At 38.0% G+C, this 22307-nt stretch overlaps 2 protein-coding genes across 4 annotated transcripts in view; one reads left to right on the top strand and one right to left on the bottom strand.

Moving 5' to 3' along the window:
- Positions 1-22307, bottom strand: part of FAM214A (family with sequence similarity 214 member A) — a 95749-nt gene that overhangs the window by 33144 nt on the left and 40298 nt on the right. The window lies entirely within an intron of this gene.
- Positions 1008-1511, top strand: LOC122894121 (60S ribosomal protein L23a-like). The gene has a single exon (XM_044231529.1). The coding sequence runs from the start codon at positions 1038-1040 to the stop codon at positions 1509-1511; it is 474 nt and encodes a 157-aa protein (XP_044087464.1). The 5' UTR covers positions 1008-1037.

The following is a 22307-nucleotide window of genomic DNA, read 5'->3' as shown; positions in this document are numbered from 1 at the left end:
CAAGGTTACTTCAGGCTTCCCATGGGCTAGCTGGCATGATTTCAGCTCCTGGGAGATTTCTCTGGGCTCATGCTGTTCCTTGCCCTGAGCTTGTCAGGTAATCCTGGAAAGCTAAGAATTGTGGCAGAGCAATGGCTCCTAATCTATAGAATGGTGAGTGATGCCAAGACGTCAATTACTCCATGTGAATCACAAGGATGGTCTACAACCTAAGTAGTAAGTCTCATATTTGTGTGCTACTACTTGAAAAATTAAAAAACCTACAAGGTCAGATTAAGAAAGGGGAAAGTGCACACAGAGTAGGGAGTTTAAGAGTGTTATCCATGGGGCGCCTGGGTGGCTCAGTGGGTTAAGCCGCTGCCTTCGGCTCGGGTCATGATCTCAGAGTCCGGGGATCGAGTCCCGCATCGGGCTCTCTGCTTGGCGGGGAGCCTGCTGCCCTCTCTCTCTCTGCCTGCCTCTCTGTCTACTTGTGATTTCTCTCTGTCAAATAAATAAATAAAAAATATTTTTTAAAAAAAAGAGTGTTATCCTTATGTCTGAAAAACTGTAATTTATTTCTAAAGCCCTAGCACAGCATTGCTTACACACTAGGAATCATCAAGTTTAAAGTGATAAAAATTAAGCTAGTATGAAAAGCACTTTTGAAAATAGCATTTACTAAAATTTAGTTGATTTAGTCATTATCTCCTCAACAGTAAGCTAAAAAATTCCAGGGGATTCTGGCTGCCTCAGCTGGTAGAGCACGCAACTCTTAATCTCAGATCATGAGTTCAAGCCCTACAATGGGTGTAGAGCTTACTTAAAAACCAAAACACCCCCCCACAAGCCCTCCCAAACAATGGCTAGAGTCTATAATCCTTTGGATGATTTATTGAATACTGAGTATTAAATAGTTAAGTGAAAAATTTGAAACAAAGATTAGAGATGACAGTAGTTATCTATTAGTTCTCTATGTAAACAGTACATAAAAATTACAAGGAATAGCATGGGTTATACAGTGGTATCATGAAAACTAAAATGCGCCTTTTACGAAGATGGCGCCGAAAGCTAAGAAGGAAGCCCCTGCCCCTCCCAAAGCCGAAGCCAAAGCAAAGGCTTTGAAAGCCAAGAAAGCGGTGCTGAAAGGCGTCCACAGTCACAAAAAAAAGAAGATCCGCACATCACCTACCTTCCGACGACCCAAGACTCTGCGTCTCCGAAGGCAACCCAAATATCCTCGAAAGAGCGCCCCCCCCAGGAGAAACAAGCTTGACCACTATGCCATCATCAAGTTCCCCCTGACTACTGAGTCAGCCATGAAGAAAATAGAAGACAACAACACACTTGTGTTCATTGTGGATGTCAAGGCCAACAAGCACCAGATCAAACAGGCTGTGAAGAAGCTCTATGACATTGATGTAGCCAAGGTCAACACCTTAATCAGGCCTGATGGAGAGAAGAAGGCATACGTTCGGCTGGCCCCTGACTATGATGCTTTGGATGTTGCCAACAAAATTGGGATCATCTAAACTGAGTCCAGCTGGCTAAATCTAAATACAGTTTTTTCATGATAAAAAAAAAAAAAAAAAAAAAAAACAAACTAAAATGCTACTTAAGTGCATGTGACTATGTGATGACAACCTTTAAGTTGTTAGGAAAAATTTATGGGTGTTTGAATTTTAAGAAATGAGGATACTAAATCACAGTAGCCATTAGAAAAGTTGCATAGTTAAAATTTTGTTAACATCGACCTCTAAAATACCAGACAGCAGAGTTTAACATAAGGAATATGAATAGTAAATGAGAAATATGCCACGCTAAAGAAAATTCAATATAGGGGAGCCTGGGTGGCTCCGTTGGTTTAAGCGTCTGCCTTCAGTTCAGGTCAAGATCCGGGTGTCATGGGATGAAAGCCTGCATCAGGCTTCCTGCTCAGTAGGCAGTCTGCTTCTCTATCTCTTCTCTGCCCCATTCTCCTGTTCATACTCTCTCTCTCTCAAATAAAATAAAATACAATCTTTAAAAAAAAAAAAAAAGAAAATTCAATAGATAAAACTTGGTATTTTGAGGACACAGCTTATTCCAGAAATAAATTATGATTTCAGGACTTATGAAAGCAATTTATTTTTCCAAAAACAAAAGGTGTTTCGTATCTAGACAAATATGGACTGTTAGGCTTACCTAGTAGTTACATACTTTAGAAGAAATGATTTCTTTGATGTAAAGTGTAACATTAAGAAAACAGGATGTTACAAATTTTCACAGGTTATGAAGGACAAATCTTTGGAGACTGGGGATTAATGAATCAAAACATAGTTGTAGAGTCCCTCTACCACCAAGACTGTCATGAGGATTGTGTTTACACCGCCATCTGACTGGGAGCCTTGACCAAACTGGCTGCTTCTGTACACTGGCCGGCACTCCATCTAGTTCAGTTTAACAAAAGAGGTGAACAATTTGGCCCTTGGGAAAACTCTGATGAGAGTGATCCATAGATAAAATGGACTAACTCTCCTGGAAGTATATTCTTTATCATGAGGGCATATATTCAAGGACAGACTGATAGACACATGACAGGGTTGTGGTTAGAGGATTTAGATATGAAATGGTAGCTCAGTTAGATTTGCAAGAGTTCTTTCAACCCTGAGAATATCTGTTCTTCAGAGGTAGCTCAGAAAAACACCCAGGGGAGAGGCCAGAACCACTAATTCCTTCTCCAGAGACCCCAAGTAGAAGCCAGTCTGAAGCAGTGCTCATCATGTCATTTAGAACACAAACCCAGGCCAGGGCAGCTCAGAGCTACTTCAAAGCTCTGTCTAGATGGAATGGAAGAATAATGTCTTACCCATCATGGGGCTGCTGTACATGGTGTTCTGGTTACTTGTAAAGTCTGGGAAAGTAGTAGAAAGATCCCACGCTTTTCATGACGTGGAATACAATGACAAGAGAAGCAGAACGACCTGGGGGTTGCTAATTTAAAAAAAAGTTTCTCTAAAGTCAATGTCCTTATTTTTACTTCATGGAAGTCAATCTGGTTACATCCATCAAAATTCTCCTTCTACAAATTTATCAAGGAAATAACATGTATACTAAGCTGAATAAAAAGGATACTTATTAAAATGCTTATACCAGTTTAAAAAACAAATGGAATAAACCAGGGTGCCAGGTGGCTCAGTCAGTTAAGCATCTACGCCCTGCTCAGGTCATGATCTCAGGGTCCTGGGATGGTTCCCTGCTCAGCGGGGAGTTTGTTCCTCCCTCTTCCTCTGCTCCTCCACCTTCTCTCTCCCAAATAAATAAATAAATAAATAAATAACTTTAAAAAAAATTGGAATAAATCTAAACATCCAACAATATAGGACTGGTTAATATACTGTGGTACAGTTAATATACTGTGGTACAGTTATATCTAAAATAATGATATAGATCTACTTTTGATAAGTTATTTACAAAACATCTCCAAAGTGAAAACATAGTATTTCAAAAGAAAGAATATTATGATCCTATGTTTGTAGAATCACATGTGCCACATGCATAGAAAGACACATACAACAACATATTATCAGTCCCATAAAGTGAACATAAAAACATATAAGCTAAATTTTAAGTAAACTATGTTCTCTGGTTGATATTAAATGACAAGGCTTATTAACTGAAAAATAACATGAAATAAAAGCATTACAATATTTAGTTGTTGTGCTATAGAATTCCTACTTAGTAGGTCATAGTTTAGTTATTTAGTTATTTATATTTTTTTAAATTTATCTATTCAACAGAGAAAGTGAGAGATCACAAGTAGGCAGAGAGAGGGGAAAGCAGGCTCCCCGCTGTGCAGGACCTGAGCCAAAGGCAGAGGCTTAATTAACCCACTGAGCCACCCAGGTACTCCAGTTTAGTTATTTAATACAGGAATTTGTAAAGACAAACATAGGTAACAGCATACCTATGGTTGAAATATTGGAACTTGGCAGTTTAAAATGCCTTTTTCTTCTTTCTGCTTTTTTAAAAATAAATTTAAAAAAAAATGGAGATCTAGAGTTTCATACCGATAATATGAGAAACATATATGTAGGGAACTGAGAATGGGTGTTAAGAATTAGTGGAAGAGGGGCACCTGGGTGGCTGAGTCTGAGCCTCCAGCTCAGGTCATGATCCTGGGATTGAGCCTTGCATGGGCCTCCCTGCTTAGCAGGGGATGTGCTTCTCCGTCTCGCTCTGTTCCTCCACCCTGCTTGTTCTCTCTGTCTCTCTCTCTCAAATAAATAAATAAAATCTTAAAAAAAAAATCTTAAAAAATATAAAGAATTAGTGGAAGAGGTTATGCTCAAAGAACTGGACTCTGTTGACAAAACCAGTACATGGGTATTAAGACTTGATTTATTCAACAATTATGTATTATATACCTGCTCTGTGCCAGGCAGTTTCCTAAACACTGGGAATTGGAGCATGTGGTGGCAGAGAAAAACAAGAACAGAGTAATAAGAAAAATATCAGGGGGCACCTGGGTGGCTCAGTGTTGGTTAAAGCCTCTGCCTTCAGATCAGGTCATGATCCCAGGGTCCTGGGATGGAGCCCTGCATTGGGCTCTCTGTTCTGCGGGGAGCCTTCTTCCTCTTTCTCTCTGCCTACTGGTGATCTCTGTCAAATAAGTAAATAAAATCTTTTTAAAAAAAGGTAAGAAGAATATCAGATGGGGATAAGTGCTATGCTGTAAGTGTAAGAGTGATGTGCGAATGATTATGTGAATGCTTTTATGTCCTGTGTTCAGGGAAGGCTTTTCTGAGCAGGCAACATTTAAGCTGGACCTGAACAAGGAGCTAGTTATTTAAAAATGATGGGAAAGAGCATTTTTAAAGGATTATTTATGAGAGAGAGAGAGAAAGAACAAGCATCAGAACAAGTTTATTTGTTTTAATGGCTCTCTAACTGATGTTGATCCCAATGAACACTCTTAAGCCTGATATTAGGGCCAGGACCACCACACCTGGCTGCACCCTGCCAGATTCTCTCTCAGAGGGAGAGAGAATCCCAAGCAGACTTGGCACTAAGTGCAGAGCCCAGTGCTGGGCTCAACCTCACAATCCTGAAAGCAAGACTGGAGCCAGAACCAAGAGTCGGCCTCTCAACCAACTATGCCACCCAGGTGCCCTGGGGAAAGAACATTCCTTTTTTTTTTTTTTTTTTAAAGATTTTATTTATTTATTTGACAGAGATCACAAGGAGACAGAGAGAGGGAGGGGAAGCAGGCTTCCTGCTGAGCAGAGAGCCCAATGTGGGGCCCGATCCCAGGACCCTGAGATCATGACCTGAGCCGAAGGCAGAGGCTTTAACCCACTGAACCATCCAGGCGCCCCGGGAAAGAGCATGCTAACCAGAGGGTCCAAGGTGAGAATGAGTGGGTATGTGCTGGAGGAGTGAGGATGGAATGGCAGCAGCAGGGAGAGAAAGTGTTGCTACAAGATGGAAGTTTAGAATGATGGTCAAGGACCAGAGATTATACAGGATTCTCAAGCTAGAGCAATGAGTTTCAATTCTGTCATAAAATCAATGTGAAGTCATTGAAGGGCTTTAAGGAGGGTTAATAGGAAAAAGAACCTAGTAGGTATACTATTTAAGAGGTTACTATAGCTGTCCAGGCTTGGGGATATAGTTGAAGGAATCACTGGCATTTGGAGAATATTTAGAATCAAGAGTTACCTAGAAGAGTATGTTGGGAACTCATGACAGAGCTCTGGGGCCCTCCACCAAGTAGTGATGTAAGAGAGATGATGAACCAACAGAAGGAGCTGTCAAGTATGGTATCATGGAAGCCCAAGGGCGGGGGGAAAAATCAAGGAGGGCATAGCCAATGGTTTCAAACACTGGTGAGGTTTAACAAAATGTAAACAAAGAAGTGACCACTGGATTTGACAATAAGGAAGTCACTGGTGTCCTTATTTAACAACAGTGATCTCAGTAGACAGTGATGATGAAAGATTAGGCAGATGTGACATACATTGTCAGTTATTCTGAAGAGTACAGATGATAAATACAAAAGCCTACTTTCCTAGTCCTCCTTGGGCACAATAGCCATTCATGCATCACAACAGCCCTTTCTATAAAAACAAGTATTAAATAGGCAATATCATCATTCAAAATTGTTCCCAAATCTCAAAATAAGAATAAAAGAATTCCCCTTCTAAGTCTATGAGACAAAGGTAGAAATTCTCCCTCTTTATGATCCTAAAATATAGTCACTAAATCTTATTAACTTGTTCTTTTAAATTTTTCTTGGATTTGGGGCACCTGGGTGCTCAGTTGGTTAAGTGTCTGACTTCAGTTTAGGTCATAATCTCAGGGTCCTGAGATGAGCCCTGCATCGCAGAGCTCCCTCCTTGTCATTGCTTCTCCCTCTCCCTCTTCCGCTCACCCCATTCATGCGCTCTCTCTCCCAGATGAATAAATACTAAATAATAAATTCTTCTTGGATTTAAATGTTACTTTTTAACCTCAAGACAGCTAGGTAAGTTAGGCTCTTATATTTTATACCTGAATTACTTCAACAGTATATTGGCTGTGGTGTAGGACTCTAAGCCCCTTCTTACTCATTTTGCACCCACCCTAGTGCAAATAATCTTTCTGAGAAGCCATTCTACTACATGCCTCTCCGCTCAAAGTTTTCTGTGTTTATTTGTTTTAATGGCTCTCTAACTGATGTTGATCCCAATGAACACTCTTAAGCCTGATATTAGGGCCAGGACCACCACACCTGGCTGCACCCTGCCAGATTCTGATGGGAATGCTGCCTCTTAGAGATACACTCTGATGTGACCCTGCTTCAAACTCTACCCAGAGTCTTAGCTGTCTCCACTATTGCTTCTTCATCTCTTTCACTTCTTCCCACATAGTCTCTCTGTACCAGTCAAACTGTTTCCTATGTTCTACTCATTTCCTTCCTTGTACCACTACTTGTTCTTTTCTACCTACTAAACATGGCTGCTGCTTCTTTCTAACACTTCTGAGATTTCTCAAGAGTTTCCCAAGTCCCTGTTTTTTTTTTTCCACAAAAGAGCTCTTTCCTAACTCACTTCCACACTGATCTTTCACTGACTTTATACTCTTCTCTAGAACTTACATAATCCATCTAGGCTATGAATGGTTACTTCAGAGTGCTGGCCACAGTCCTAAGGTCATGAATATAATCTCCACATGGGTAAGTTTCACTGTGCTCCATGAACAGACTGTACTGCTAACTTCAGCCAACCTTTGCCCAGACATGAGGCACTTAACACAAATGAGGCCATGAAAAAGGAAAGGATAGAGCAGTGCAAATCAACCATCACTTCAGGAAAAACTCCGCATTTTATTATAGTTCCATGGGTAACCCAAATCATCTATTTCTTTATAATATTCCTAATATTTCATGGATGTATATATCCTAATGGATTAAATTCTACATACACTGAACAATTTTTGGTTTCTCATCTTTATGTTCCAATCTCAAAGGCATGTGTTGTATGGTTCTGTTTTAAGTGAGAATTGTAAAGGTTCTTAGAAATCATGTAGTCTAGGGGCGCCTGGGTGGCTCAGTGGGTTAAAGCCTCTGCCTTCAGCTCAGGTCATGATCCCAGGGTCGTGGGATCGAGCCCAACATCGGGCTCTCTGCTCAGCTGGGAGCCTGCTTCCTCCTCTCTCTCTCTGTCTGCCTCTCTGCCTACTTGTAATCTCTGTCAAATAAAATAAATAAAATCTTAAAAAAAAAAAAAAGAAATCATGTAGTCTAATCTATCTCACTTCCAGATGAAGAAAATAAGGCACAAAAACTCCAGCTTTCTTGTTCAGAGTTGTATACTGTTGGAATTAGAATCCAGTTTTCTTCAATTAAGTACAACTTGATTTTCATAATATGAGAAGTCTTTAAGCACAAAATAAAAGGCAAAGTTGACTTAAATGGTAAGTGCAAAAAATAGCAGCTGCAGCTGTGAGCAAGAGTCATTTCACGTGCACACTATTGTTCTATTAATATTAGTTACACATAAATATTTTCATTTATAGTTTCTTCATATACAAAAATATTCTTTTTTTGTTGTTAAACAACAACAAAACATAAACTGAATTTTAAAAAGTCCTCATATTCTATTATGGAAAAGGCAAGTGATCTATAAACAAACTTATCATGGACTTTTTTTTTTAAGATTTTATTTATTTAAGTCAAGAGAAAGCTGGGGAGAGACAGAGAAGCAGGCTCCTCACTGAGTGGAAAGCCCAACGTGGGGCTCGATCTCAGAGTCCTGAGATCATGACTTGAGCTGAAGGCAGATGCTTAACTGACTGAGCCACCCAGGCGCCCCAAAGACTTACTTCTAAAAGCAACTTTCCAGACTTGCATGTAGTTTGAATTCAATCAAATATTTTTGCAGTATTTCTACATAATACAATAATCACCGAAGTGCAAAATTATAATGAAAGCATTGCAGTATTCTGAGGTGTCATCTGGAATATCAAGTCATATGTATGTTTTTATAATCTATCCTTTCAAATGTTGGCCATAAATTTTAATTGTCACATAATCCAAACATCCAATTAAACAAATCACCATGAGTTGTGAAGTATTTTGTCAAGTGCATCTTCCTTTTAATTCTCATGATGTAACACTCACTAATAGCTTAGAGCATGAACTCTGATCTCAGGCAACCAGTTCTACTACTTGCTAGTTGTTTGACTTTGTACAAGTTACACAACTTCTCTTTACCTCAGTTTTTGTATCTATTAAATGGAGATAATAATAGTATCAACCTTCAGGGAGTAGTTAGAGAATTAAATGATTATTTATAAAAAAAATTTTAGACTATTATGACACATAGTGATCACTATGGAAGTGTTTGTTAAATTTAAGATAAATATAAATACAATGACACAGGTTTTCCTCTCATTTTGAAGATGTGAAAACTAAGTCTGTAAAATCATTTGCCCAAAGTCACACATATATTATAAGTAGAGAATTAGTTCTATAAACCTGCTTACTAACACCAATAGTTCTTAATTCTCGGTCACAGAAGCTCACACTTATTTTTCATTTCACACAAAAGTGACTCAGACCTAACCTTTCTTTTTTTTTTTTTTTTTTTTAAAGATTTTATTTATTTATTTGACAGACAGAGATCACAAGTAGGCAGAGAGGCAGGCAGAGAGAGAAGGAAGCAGGCTCCCTGCTGAGCAGAGAGCCCGATGCGGGACTCGATCCCAGGACCCCGAGATCATGACCTGAGCCGAAGGCAGCGGCTTAACCCACTGAGCCACCCAGGCGCCCCAGACCTAACCTTTCAACTCAGAGAGACTATCTTCAAGGATTCCTGGTACTATATGAATTTGGACAACTACTCCTTTCTTGCCTTATGTCTTTCCTTTTAAAGTTCTTTCACTTTAGATACTATGGAAAGGTCTAGATTATGCACTTCCAGAAAAAGCAAGGGGATATTCCACCTCAAAACATTATTCTTATAATGCCTGGCAAAACTGTACAATTACATCTGCTTATAAATAAAGTGTTTCGGTGTTCTATTTTCTGCTTTTAAAAACAGTAAGAGTTAGTTAAAACCAAGAGTGGTCCCTTTATTTTCAAGGAAAAATAAGCAGCTTCTGTGGACAAAATGACAAGGGAAAAGTTTTTTGTTTTTTTATAAAGTAAATTTAAAAAAGCCAAGCCTTGGCTTTTGTATAGAAGTCACAAATTAGGGTTGCCTGAGTGGCTCAGTTGGTTAAGTGTCTGCATTTGGCTCAGGCCACAATCACAAACTCCTAGGATTGAGGCTGGCTGGCATTAGGCTTCTCCTTTACCCTCTGCCCCTGCTCAGGCTCTCTCTCGGTCTCTAATAAATAAAATCTTAAGAAAAAAAAAAAAGTCACAAATTAAAGAACTCAAAAAAACCCCATTAAAAGCATGTATTTTCATTCATTTGTACCTTAGGAAATTGGGCTTCAGAAATGTAAAGGAACTGCTCCGACACACATGGCAATATAATGGCCTATTAGTCCAATTCCAGTTCTGGTTCAGGGAAGAATCATGGATGGAAACTCAGCCTTAGCTAGTTAGCTTCATACTCAGGTCATTTTTGTTGTCCATACTGTATCAGTTATCCAACCTCTGAATATAGATTCTGATCTTTTACTATAAAACATCTTCGTATCTAATCCCCAATCCCTGTTTTCCTGTGAATTCTAACTGGACTTTCCAGTTTACATGGCTACTATTCTGCATTCTTCCCAGAACGGTCTGTTTCTCTGCCCATGCAAACACTCTGAATCCTATTTTTTGCCATTGAGACACAAGATGTTTCAACCCAGGTGTGTCTCTTCAGTACCTATCATATGATATGAATTGCTATAAGCCATGGCTACCCAATCCAAACCCGACACTTTCAAAGTTGCAAAAGAAGAGGTGTGAACGAGTCAGAAAACACCAAAGAGGGAAGAGAAGCAGGAATTTAAAGGCTTAACAAAAGAGTACACTGTTAGAAACAGCATACTTTCCAATGGAGAAGTTGAAAACATGCCAACTTTTTCTTAGTCCCTGATTTCAGTTAATTTCAACTTAGGTGGGAAGCATATACAGAAAAAAACCCTCTCATAAGCTTCAGGTGTTCCCACTGCAATTCTCACACTACTATAATGGTTGTATGTCTCTAATTAGACCATAGGCTTCATGCATATAGGAGCCAGGTAGGGCCATCATTCCATTATCAGTGCTTAGGACAATGCCTGGCATATAGAAGGTGGTCAATGAATGCATAAGCAAAATTTAAAAATATTTAAGTGTAGTTATTTAGCTAATTAAAAGGCTTTAGCATTTGTAGATGATCTTAAGATCTATGCTGAAGTATGACCAGCTCTGAAGAATTTTATAGGGCAGGTAAACTCAAATGATGAGCCCTACAACAAATGGCAGCTTGAAGGTGGTTGGGATAGGAAGCAATGTACAAGAAGTTCTTTAACTTCTATTTTACATACTATTTATTTTTCTCAAAAATCTAACTCATTCACAGTAAAATTGTAATAAAGAGTTGTTAATCACCCCTCCCACCACTAAAATTACTATACTCAGGTATGTTCCTGGGCCTTAGTAATCAGTTTTTCAAGAGAATTTATTTCCTCAATTCCAACTTAATAGCTGCTTCTACCATCTGATAGTGTCTTCTCTAAAATACTAAGAGTAGATAATTTTGAGGGGCAGGTCTCACAGATTTCATCACACTAAATCTCACAGAAACCAAAGGAAAGTCCTTGGCTAATTCTCTAATTACTAATTCTCTACTCTATAGTTAATAATTAGCACAACCAGTATAACCATTGGAAATGAAGAGAAGGCCGGCCTAGTGATTTGACATGTGGAAATCAGGGTATTTTAATTATTTTCAGTGCCTTAAAGTGTTTCCCAAATTTCTCTAATGCTGCTGCTTGTGCTTGTAGACATTCTGACTTACAGGAACTATTATTTTGCAAATTCTATGTACATAAGAAAGCTCAAGATAATAGTGAACAAAATCAACATAAGATCATTCTTAGATATTTTATGTGTAATAGTTATTTTTTTAAAGGTTTTATTTATTTATTTGACAGACAGAGAACACAAGTAGGCAGAGAAGCAGGCAGAGAGAGAGAGAGAGGAGGAAGCAGGCTCCCCATTGAACAGAGAGCCCGATGCGGGGCTCGATCCCACGACCATGGAATCATGACCTGAGCCACCCAGGTGCCCTGTTTAATAGTTTCTATAAAACACTCTGAACTTCTTCAAACAGGACCCAAATAATATTAAAAGCTGAATATTTCTAGTTTTAAGACTAAAATTTACCTTTTCTGAAAGCGCTAAAGGTATGATGTGAGATATGACAGGCCTTATGTATTCAGTACTCAGGCCACACTAAGTTTTTATGTTCTCTAAGTTACTTAGAGCCAAGTAATAAAATAAGTAGTAACTCCTTTTCCACCTTTGCAAATATTGCATAATATAAAGAAGCAATTACTTATGAATTTGAATTTACCATAAAAGCATTTCCATTAAAATAATTAACTAAAAATGCTACAAAGGCCCAACACAAAATAAACAACTCTTTTTATAGTAGTAAAACAATCAGTAAGTTCATAAAAAATTTCAATATAATTTGCGCAACTTATTTATTGTTGGATTTTTTTCCCCTAATTGTTAATGAAGATGGTATTTTCTAGCCCACACAAGAGTAAACCGAGTTTACACAAGGATAAGGAAGGTAAAACTTGTACACCACACAACTCTGAAAGCAATTCTCTTCCCAGAGGACTATACGTGGCAGTCCTAACGGACATTTCCTTTTCCTCTTCAATTCAAATTTCCAATTACACAAAGTCTCTAGCCTGTGAGTGCCATCCATATTCCCCTCCTGGCTTCTTACCAACTCAACTGTAGTCATTTGTGTGGAGATAAGGGTATTTTTAAAAGAAAACAACCAGAAAAGAATAAAATAAGATTAGGAATCAAAATACAGAGAGAAATGGGAGGAAAGGAAGAGAAATATAATGAATGAAGAGGAAACAACAAATAGGAGAATAAGAAGGGAAAAAATATAAAAATGAGGAAAACAGAGTAACAGTAGAGCTAGAGAAAACTGAACAAATAAAGGGAGTAAAAACCTCTAAGGAAAGCTAATACTTTGTTTCCTAATTGTTCCTCAGACTTTTTTCCCCAAGTCCCATCTTTCAAACATTCCAAAGGGGGCCTTCCTGCTTCCTCATACATGTTCTACTAGCAACTCTATAAAAGGAGCCCCAGCTTCTAAAAGAATTATCTATATTTTCCAAGTGGGTTGTTGAGCAGAACAGTGTCTTTATTAATTGTAGGCTATAAGAACTTCTTGTTCAAACAGAGCAAAGTGCTACACCAAAGGCACCACAGAGACTGAAAAGAAGCCCAATACAGAAAATGAAAATCTGTAACCTAAGTCACCAACAAAAGATGAACATCCAGAAGAGTTTACCTAAGAATCCTGAGAAGCTAACACATGATGCTAACTATCCCTAATCATCATAAAGCACAAATTAAATCTATAATGACATATCATTTCAAAATCACCAGATTTAAGAGGAAAAATTAGTCTGACCCCGTGAGTGTCAGTAAATGTGTAGGGCAACTGAAATACTTAAATACTGCTAGTAAAAGTAAACACAGGTACAATCACTTTGAAAAATAACCTGGCATTATCTAGCAAAGAAGGGCATGCCCTACAGCTCAAAAATTACTCTGCTCAGTAAAAAAAATGGAAAAAATGTTGTGCCCATTTACTAGGAGACCAGTATAGGAATATTCAAAGAAGCAGTATTTGTAGTAACAAAAATCCTGGAAACCAGAACAAATTCTATCATCTACGAAATGGATAAATTGTGGCATATTCATAAAAGAGGACACAATATGACAGTGGACTTAAATACAAGAACAAGTGATAGCTACCCACAGGTTATAGAAAACTGTAAGATGACTCCATTTACATAAAAGCTTAAAACACAAGTAAAATTAAATGAGATACTTGATGATTACATACATATGTGGTAAAACTATGAAGAAATACAAGGCGGGGTACCTGGGTGGCTTATTGGGTTGAGCCTCTGCCTTCAGCTCAGGTCATGATCTCAGCGCCCTGGGATTGAGCCCCACACTGGGCTCTCTGCTTGGCAGGAAGCTTGCTTCCCCCCCTCTCTCTGCCTGCCTCTCTACCTACTTGTGATCTCTTTGTCAAATAAATAAATAAAATCTTAAAAAAAAAAAAGAAATACAAGGGAATAATTGATATAAAATTCAATTTTATTGAATTGGTGGATATTTCGAGTATGACTGGTAGACCTCTAATTGAGGCAAGGCACACAGGAATCATTACACAAAAGACCAATAATGTTCTTGGGTAATCACTGTGTGAGGAGTTATAATGCACATACTTTTTGCCTGTACATGTGCTCCACAAGTTAAAAAAAATTTACTGTATTCTCTTATTTATGTGACAAAAATAAACTTTTAAAAATTTCATCACACAAATGGAAAACTGACATCTGCTCAGCGAGAAGCCTCTCCCTCTCCCTTCCGCTACCCCTACTTGTGCTCTTTCTCTTTCTAATAAATAAATAAATAAATAAATAATTTTTTTAAAGGAAAGGAAAAAAAACCTGTCAAACTAGAATTCTTAAAAAAAAAAAAAACCAAACAGAATATTTCTTTAAACACAAAAAAGATGAAAAAAACTAATCAACAACAAACCTGCACTACCAAAAATGTCTTCCTCTATGAAAAGGAAAATGATACCATTTGGAAATGTGGGTCTACACAGATAGCACTGGAAATCATCAGTGTAGGTAAATATAAAATGGGGGCACCTGGGTGGCTCAGTGGTTAAGTATCTGCCTTAAGCTCAGGTCATGATCCCAGGGTTCTTGATGGAGCTCACCATTTGGCACCCTGTTCAGCGAGAAGCCTGCTTCTCCTCTCCCACTCCCCCTGCTTGTGTTCCCTCTCTTGCTGGGCCTCTCTCTGTCAAATAAATAAAATCTTTAAAAAATAAACAAACAAGTAAATAAAATATAAAATGGTTTTCAAACCATTTTAAAATAGAATGGACTAGGGCGCCTGGGTGGCTCAGTTGGTTAAGCGACTGCCTTCAGCTCAGATCATGATCCCGGAGTGCTGGGATCAAGTCCTGAATTGGGCACCCAGCAGCATGCGGAGACCTCCCTTTTCATGCTCGGTCTCACTTTGTCTCTCTAATAAATAAATAAAATCTTTTAAAAAATGGAATGGACTATATAGAGGAAAATTAGTAGTGAAATTCTATGATTCATAACAATGTAAAACACATCATAACAATAGTACAAAGTCAGAAGAGGGTGAAATGGAATTATATCATTATAAGGTTCTTATACTATACACAAAGTAGTATAATATCCTTGAAGGTAAACTGTGACAAATTAAAGATGATTATCACATACATTAAAGTAACCAATAAAACAACAAAAACAAAGAAAAAAGAATCAAAATGAAAACCAAAGAATACCAAAACCTAATTATAATTAGTAAGCTTTTTTTAAAATATATTTTATTTATTTATTTGAAAGAGAGAGAGAGAGAGACAGAGTGAGAGAGCATGAAAGGGAAGGTCAGAGGGAGAAGCAAACTCCCCATGGAGCTGGGAGCCTGATGTGGGACTCGATCCCAGGACTCAGGGATCATGACCGGAGCCGAAGGCACTCACTCAACCAACTGAGCCTCCCAGGAGCCCTATAATTAGTAAGTTAACAAAAGAGATAAAGTGGACTTTTAAAAAAAATCCCAAAAAAGACCAAAAACAAAAGTGAAAATAGAAAAAAGACTACATGGGACAGGGAGTAAAATGGTAGATTTAATCCGATCCGTATCAACAATAATCTTAAATGCAAATAGTTTAAAGAAACAGAGATTGTCAAATTGGATAAAAGAGCAATACACAACTACATATTACCTATCAAAAACTATTTTGAATATAAAGATACAAATAAGCTAAAAGTTAAAGATTACAAAAAGATATACCATGCTAACATTAATCAAAAGAAAGTTGGAGTAGATATATTAATATCAGATAAAATAGATTCCAGAACAAATGACATTGCAGGTGACAATGATGGCTATTTCATAATGATTATGAGGCTAATCAATCAAAGGAGCATAACAGCCCTAAACATTTATGTACCTAATAAAATACCTTCAAAATGTGTAAAGTAAAAACCAATAGAACTACATATAAGGAGAAATAGGTACTCAATTATGGAAATTTCAACACCCCCCCCTTAAAATAATCAACAAAATAAGTAACAGAAAATCAGTAAGAATATAAAAAACTTGAACAACTTGCCCTAATTGGCATTTACAGAACACTCCACTCAACAAAAGCAGAATAACATTTTTACTAGATATCCAAAACATTTACCAAAATAAACTGATCACATTCTAGGTCATAAAACAAGTCTCCATAAATTTAAAAGGATTTAATTAACCAGAGTATATTCTCCAACCACAACAAAATTAAATTAGAAAACAGTAAGAAAAAGTTATCTGGAAAATCCCCAAATATTTGAAAACCAAATGACTGGTATGATTTTAATAGCCATACTACTGGACCACCCCTGAAGTGTGGTTACCAAGCGCCATGGACTGAAATTGTGTCCCCTTAAAACTCATATGTTGAAGCCCTAACTCATAATGTGATTGTATTTGGAGATAGCACTTTGAGGAAGTGATTAAGGTCAAATAAAGTCATTAGGGTAAGATCCTAATCTAACATGAATGGGGGCCTTAATAGAAAGAATATCTTTCTCCAGGTACACGTGACCAGGAAAGACCATGCAGGCACACAATGAGAAGACATTAGTCTGAAAGTCAGGAAACCCTTACCAAAAACCGAATCAGCCCACACCTTGATCCTGGACTCCTCAGCCTCCATAACAGTGAGAAAATGGACTTCCTGTTGATTAAGCCACCAAGTCTATGGCATATTGTTAAAGCAGCCTAAGCTTATACACAAAGACTAAAAGCCAGGAATTTGGATCCATATTTGTTGTCCCTTCCTCAAAGTCAACGGAGATATTTTTGTACTTAGCTCTAGATTTCTGGATAAGGCATGCTTAAAGTCCATTCCCTAGAGCCACATGTTCCCTATTAATAAAAGAGGGAGAGAAATTATCAGGCATAAGTGGGTTTCCAGAAGCCTTGCACTTGGGGGATTATAGGGTGCATGCCCAGTTTAATAGTGATACTTTCTTGTTCTACTATCAATCATGTGCACATACTCCTAGCTGGAACCCAGAAGGAGGAAAGGTGGGTACTACCCTAATCCTCAGCAATTATAGAAACTATCTTACCACCTTACACAATTGTGATGATCAGAAGTGTGGCATGTCAAATACTAAATCATTAAATTACTCTCACTCAGAAAGAAAAAGAAAAAGAAAACCCTTCTGTTCTGCGGCATAACTACCTAATGAAGTCAAGGTGGGGGCAAGTGGAGAAAACTGGGAGAAAAGAGTGAGGAATAAAGGGGAAGTGAAAATAAAAATAGGGGCGCCTGGGTGGCTCAGTAGGTGAAAATAAAAATAATGATGAATACATTTATAATTCACCAAGTCCAATATTACATACTACTTCTCCCTACTACCCATTCTCCTCCAATGCCAAACTTGCTCTTCCCTCTTGAGTTCTCCATATAATATATTATCCATGCTCAATTGCCCAAGCAAAAAACTTGGTAACTATGAGTCCTATAAATGGCTCTAAGCCACTTTCTTCCTCCCTCTGTGACCCCTGTCAAAACTACTAAAGCCATGATCTCTTGCATGGATAATTACAACAGCTCTGTGATTGACCTCCCTGCATCTAGTCTCTTACCCTTCCCATCCAGCCCCATCTCCCTTGTTAGAATTCTATCTAAAATACAAATGTGATTAGTTTGGCCTGAAACTCCATAATGGTTCCATTATTTACAATTTAAAGCCCAAACTCTTATTTATGAAAGAACAAGTTTAAACATCACATAACTGAGGCATAGGGGAAACCTCTCTACTTCCTCAGGTATTTCTTCTGATAGGTACTGGTATTAAAGCTACTAACCAGTGAGATTCATAAAGACAGAGCTTAGGTCATTCATTCCTATATCCTTTATATTAGGATTTTCTTTTTTCTTTTTTTTTTTTAAATATTTTATTTATTTATTTGACAGAGAGAGATAGTAAGAGAGGGAACACAAGCAGGGGGAGAGGGAGGAGCAGGCTTCCTTTTGAGCAGGGAGCCCTACGTGGGGCTTGATCCCAGGACCCTGGGATTATGACCTGAGCCGATGGCAGACACTTAAGGACTGAGACACACCCAGGCGTCCCATATTAGGATTTTCTATATAAACAATTATGTCATTGCAAAATAGAATTTTGCTTCTTTCTTTCCAGTCTTTATGCTAATTTCTTCCTCTTACCTTATGGCAATGGGTAGGTATAAAATGTGGTGTAGAAGTGAGGGGTTCCCATGTGGCTCAGTCAATTGTGCATCTGACTCCTAACTTTGGCTCAGGTCATGATCTCAGGGTCATAAGATCGAGCCCCACTTTGGGCTCTGTGCTCAGGGTGGGGTGGGGGGGATCTCTACTTAAGATTCTGTTCTCTCCCTCTCCCTTCGACTCTCCCCTCCCATATGTGCACTTTCTTTCTAAAATAAATCTTTTTTAAAAATAAAAGTAGCTAAAGTGCAAACCTTCTTTCTGAGCTTAGCAACGAAGTATTCAATATTTCACCACGAAGTGTGATATTAGGTGTAGATTTTTCATAGATATCCTTTATCAGGTTTAGAAGGCTTATAATAAAGATATTTTGACTTGATAAATAAACATGCAAAATAAATCCCTTGAAAAAATGCCACCTTTTACTTAATTTAGAATGCCCAATGAGTGCAAAGGAAAAATTTTAAAAAGCAAAAAACTGTCTGGACAAGAACTGCCCCCCAAAATACCATTTTTCAATGTATATTACTTATTTTTAGTTTAAAAAAAAACATATTTTAAAAAATATTTACCTCCTATAAAATGCCAGAAAAAAAAAATATATATTCTTATTCACCAAGAGTGAACTCTAATGTAAGCTATGGACTTTGGGTGATGATATGTCAACATAGGTTTGTCAATTATAATAAACGTACCACTATGGCATTGGATATGGATAGTGGGATATATGGATACCTTGTCATCTGTGTGGATAGGATATATATGGGAATTCTATATTTTGTGCTCAGTTTCGCTGTGAAACTGAAGCTGTTCTAAAGAAATAAAGTCTATTTTAAAAATTTTACCTATTATGGGGGTGGCTCCATTGGTTAAGAAACTACCTTCAGCTCAGGACATGATCCTGGATCAAGTCCCACATAGGGCTTCCTGCACAGCAGGGATTCCGCTTCTCCCTCTGACCTCTCCTCTCCTCATGCTCTCTCTCTCTCTCTCTCTCTCAAATAAATAAATAAATAAATACTTTAAAAAAAAATTACCTATTATAAAATGCCAGAAAAACATTTTTTACTTTTTCCATTAAAAAATAAAAATCGGGGGTGATTGGGTGGTTCAGTGGGTTAAAGCCTCCGCCTTCGGCTTGGCTTGGGTCATGATCCCAAGGTCCTGGGATTGAGCCCTGCATCTGGCTCTCTGCTCAAAGGGGAGTCTGCTCCCTCCCCACCCCCCGTCTGCCTCTCTGCCTACTTGCAATCAGTCTGTCAAGTAAATAAATATATAAATAAAATAAAATAAAAATCGGGTGCCTGGGTGGCTCAGTGGGTTAAGCCTCTGCCTTTGGCTCGGGTCATGATCTCAGGGTTTTGGGATGGAGGCCTACACTGGGCTCTCTGCTCAGCGGGGAGCCTGCCTCCCCCGCTCTCTCTGCCTGCCTCTCTGCCTACTTGTGATCTCTCTCTCTCTCTCTCTGTCAAATAAATAAATCTTTAAAAAAAAATTTAAGGGGCGCCTGGGTGGCTCAGTGGGTTAAAGCCTCTGCCTTCGGCTCAGGTCATGATCCCAGGGTCCTGGGATCAAGCCCCACATCGGGCTCTCTGCTCAGCGGGGAACCTGCTTCCCCCTCTCTGCCTGCCTCTCTGCCTAGTTGTGATCTCTGTCTGTCAAATAAATAATAAATAATTTTTAAAAAAAAAATTTTTAAAAATCAATTATGAAAATAATGTGTTCACTTATCCTAAAATTGTACTTAAGATGTTCCCTCAGGAAGCATGAATTATGAAGAAAAAAATTATAGAGGGCAACTGTACAAGCAAAAAAGGAAAAGTATCAAAGCTCAGATAAGTCTTCAGTATCCTAGGACAACAACAACAACAACAGCAAAATTGTCTTCTACACAAGCTTAAATTAACAGAATTTATGTTTACATTAAGCATTTAAGTGTCTGATAAGTATGAGACTACTTAGAAGTCTTCAGGGCCTGGAAAAAACAGGTTACTGAAAGAAGGGAGAAATGTTGCCTCTGTAACATTATTTGTTATTGGATTTGCATCACAAGTAAAAAATTGTTATGTGACTGAAGGAAGCACAGTTTTTATAATAACTGACATTCTCAAAGTTTATTGACAATAACCTTATTTCTCTTATAACTTCTGTGCTATGTTTCTTGGACAAAATTCCCCTAGATTAGGCTGTTTAGTATCTATATTAAATTCTAATTTTAGAGGATATGCTGGAATAAGAGTCCCTAAGGAGCAGTAAAATATGTTGTACAATGATGACTTTCAGCACTCTGTAAATACAGCAGTTTGGGCAATATGAATTTAATGCCAGTTGAATTTCTGTTTATAAAAGGACTTATCTATAGAAAATACCCAGAGAACAGATTACTTCATTTATACTGAAGCAAAGACTGCTGGACACCACTCTCTAGTCTGTGGTTGTAGATCATCACGCAGTTTTAACACTTATAGTTATAATTATAGCTGATACTTCTTAAGCTCGGCACTCAGTGAGAGCCTGACATGGGGCTTGATCCCATGACTCTGAGATCATGACCTGAGCCAAAATCAAGAGGCAGATGCTTAACCTACTGAGCCACCCAAGCACCACAATGCTTATATATTTTTATTTTTTATTTTTTTAGATTTTTTTTATTTGACAGAGATGACAAGTAGGCAGAGAGGCAGAGAGAGGGGGGAAGCAGGCTCCCCAAGAGTAGAGAGCCTGATGCAGGGCTTGATCCCAGGACTCTGAGATCATGACCTGACCCGAAGGCAGAGGCTTCACCCACTGAGCCACCCAGGCACCCTAATGCTTATGTACTTTTCAAGTAAAAATACTTCCATCAAAGTATGTGTTTAGTACTGATTTGTTAAGGTAAATCTATAGTGTAAGAATGGGGTGAAAAGACAGATATTTATAGTTTTATGGTTAATAGACAATTTGAGTCCTGGTTCTGCTGCCAATAACTATGTGGCCAGGAAACCTATTTAGTCTCTCTAAACTTCACTTACCTGATAAATGGAGGTAATATCTATCTCATAGTATCACCAATTTCCCGAGATAACAGTATGTTATATTGAATACAGTGTCTGGCATACAATAAACATCATTATGTAGTACCTAATTCTACTGATCCTTAATAAGCCAAAGTGACTTTGAAATTCTCAGCAGCCTAGAATCTTGTGGTTTTGAATCCTAGCTGCACACTGAACAAACTGGAGAGCTTTAAAAACAAACAGCAGCAGCAACAATAATAAAACAGAAACAAAACTTTCGTACCGATCCAATGCTAGGTATTACATTCTTTTAAAAGCTCCCTAGGCAATATTAATGTGCAACCAGGATTGAGAACTACCGTTCTAGTTGGAAGCTTAATACCACACAAAGGGAGAAAATGAAGATTATTAGGCAAGGGGGCCCATATAAAGAAAGGTTTGGTAATGCTAGCAAAGCAGAGACACACTACAACATATGTACACTGACTGGAGTTGTGTTTTCAGTTATAAACATGGATTTGCATATACCCATTTGTAATATCTAACTGAGTTAGAGGTGGTTGTCATATGGGGTCTATGGACATTCTGGGGACTCAGTGAAGATTTCCAAGAATAAGCACGAACCTGCTCTGAATCATCTGAGTGGTGAATGATAATCAAGGATTATTGGTTATCATTATATCATTATAATTTCAGTTTCTTATTCGTATTTGCAATTATAACTTATATTTATAGTTTTGCTAGTCTTTAAATATCCTGACTTTAATAGTTCTGGGCTCATTTATAATAGTAAAAACAGATAACACTTTCATGTTGCATGCACAGTGTCTCTGAGGCCTAGGGTATCAATGGAAGTTGACAGAGGTTTATACAACAAGCAAATACCAAGAGGCATGCTCAATTCAAAAAGATTTGTCCTATAATACCAACTCCTATATTCACATTTCCTTTTTTTTTTTTTTTTTTAAGATTTTATTTGATAGACACAGTGAGAGAGGGAAAAACAGGCTTCCTGCTGAGCAGGGAGCCTGATGCAGGGCTCGATCCCAGGTCTGATCTCAGGGTCCTGGGATCGAGCCCAGCATGGGCTCTCTGCTCAGTGGGAAGCCTGCTTCCCCCCCTCTCTCTGCTTGCCTCTGCCTACTTGTGATCTCTCTCTCTCTGTCAAATAAAGAAAGAAAGAAAGAAAAAGTTACTGGTTCTACAGTTTTATTTGCATTTAGTTTTTAAAACTGTTTCAGTTTTATGGTTGTCCTGGAGCTAGAGGAATAAGGAAATTGCACCAGGTTAATTTTTCTACATTGTAATAAAAAACATGTTG

The sequence above is a fragment of the Neovison vison genome, chromosome 13, assembly GCF_020171115.1.
Source record: "Neovison vison isolate M4711 chromosome 13, ASM_NN_V1, whole genome shotgun sequence".
Taxonomy (NCBI): domain Eukaryota; kingdom Metazoa; phylum Chordata; class Mammalia; order Carnivora; family Mustelidae; genus Neogale; species Neogale vison.
This window is presented reverse-complemented; position numbering and strand designations above follow the sequence as displayed.

Coding starts and splice junctions, on each gene's coding strand:
- LOC122894121 (XM_044231529.1), top strand. CDS start 1,038: ATGGCGCCGAAAGCTAAGAAGGAAGCCCCTGCCCCTCCCAAAGCCGAA.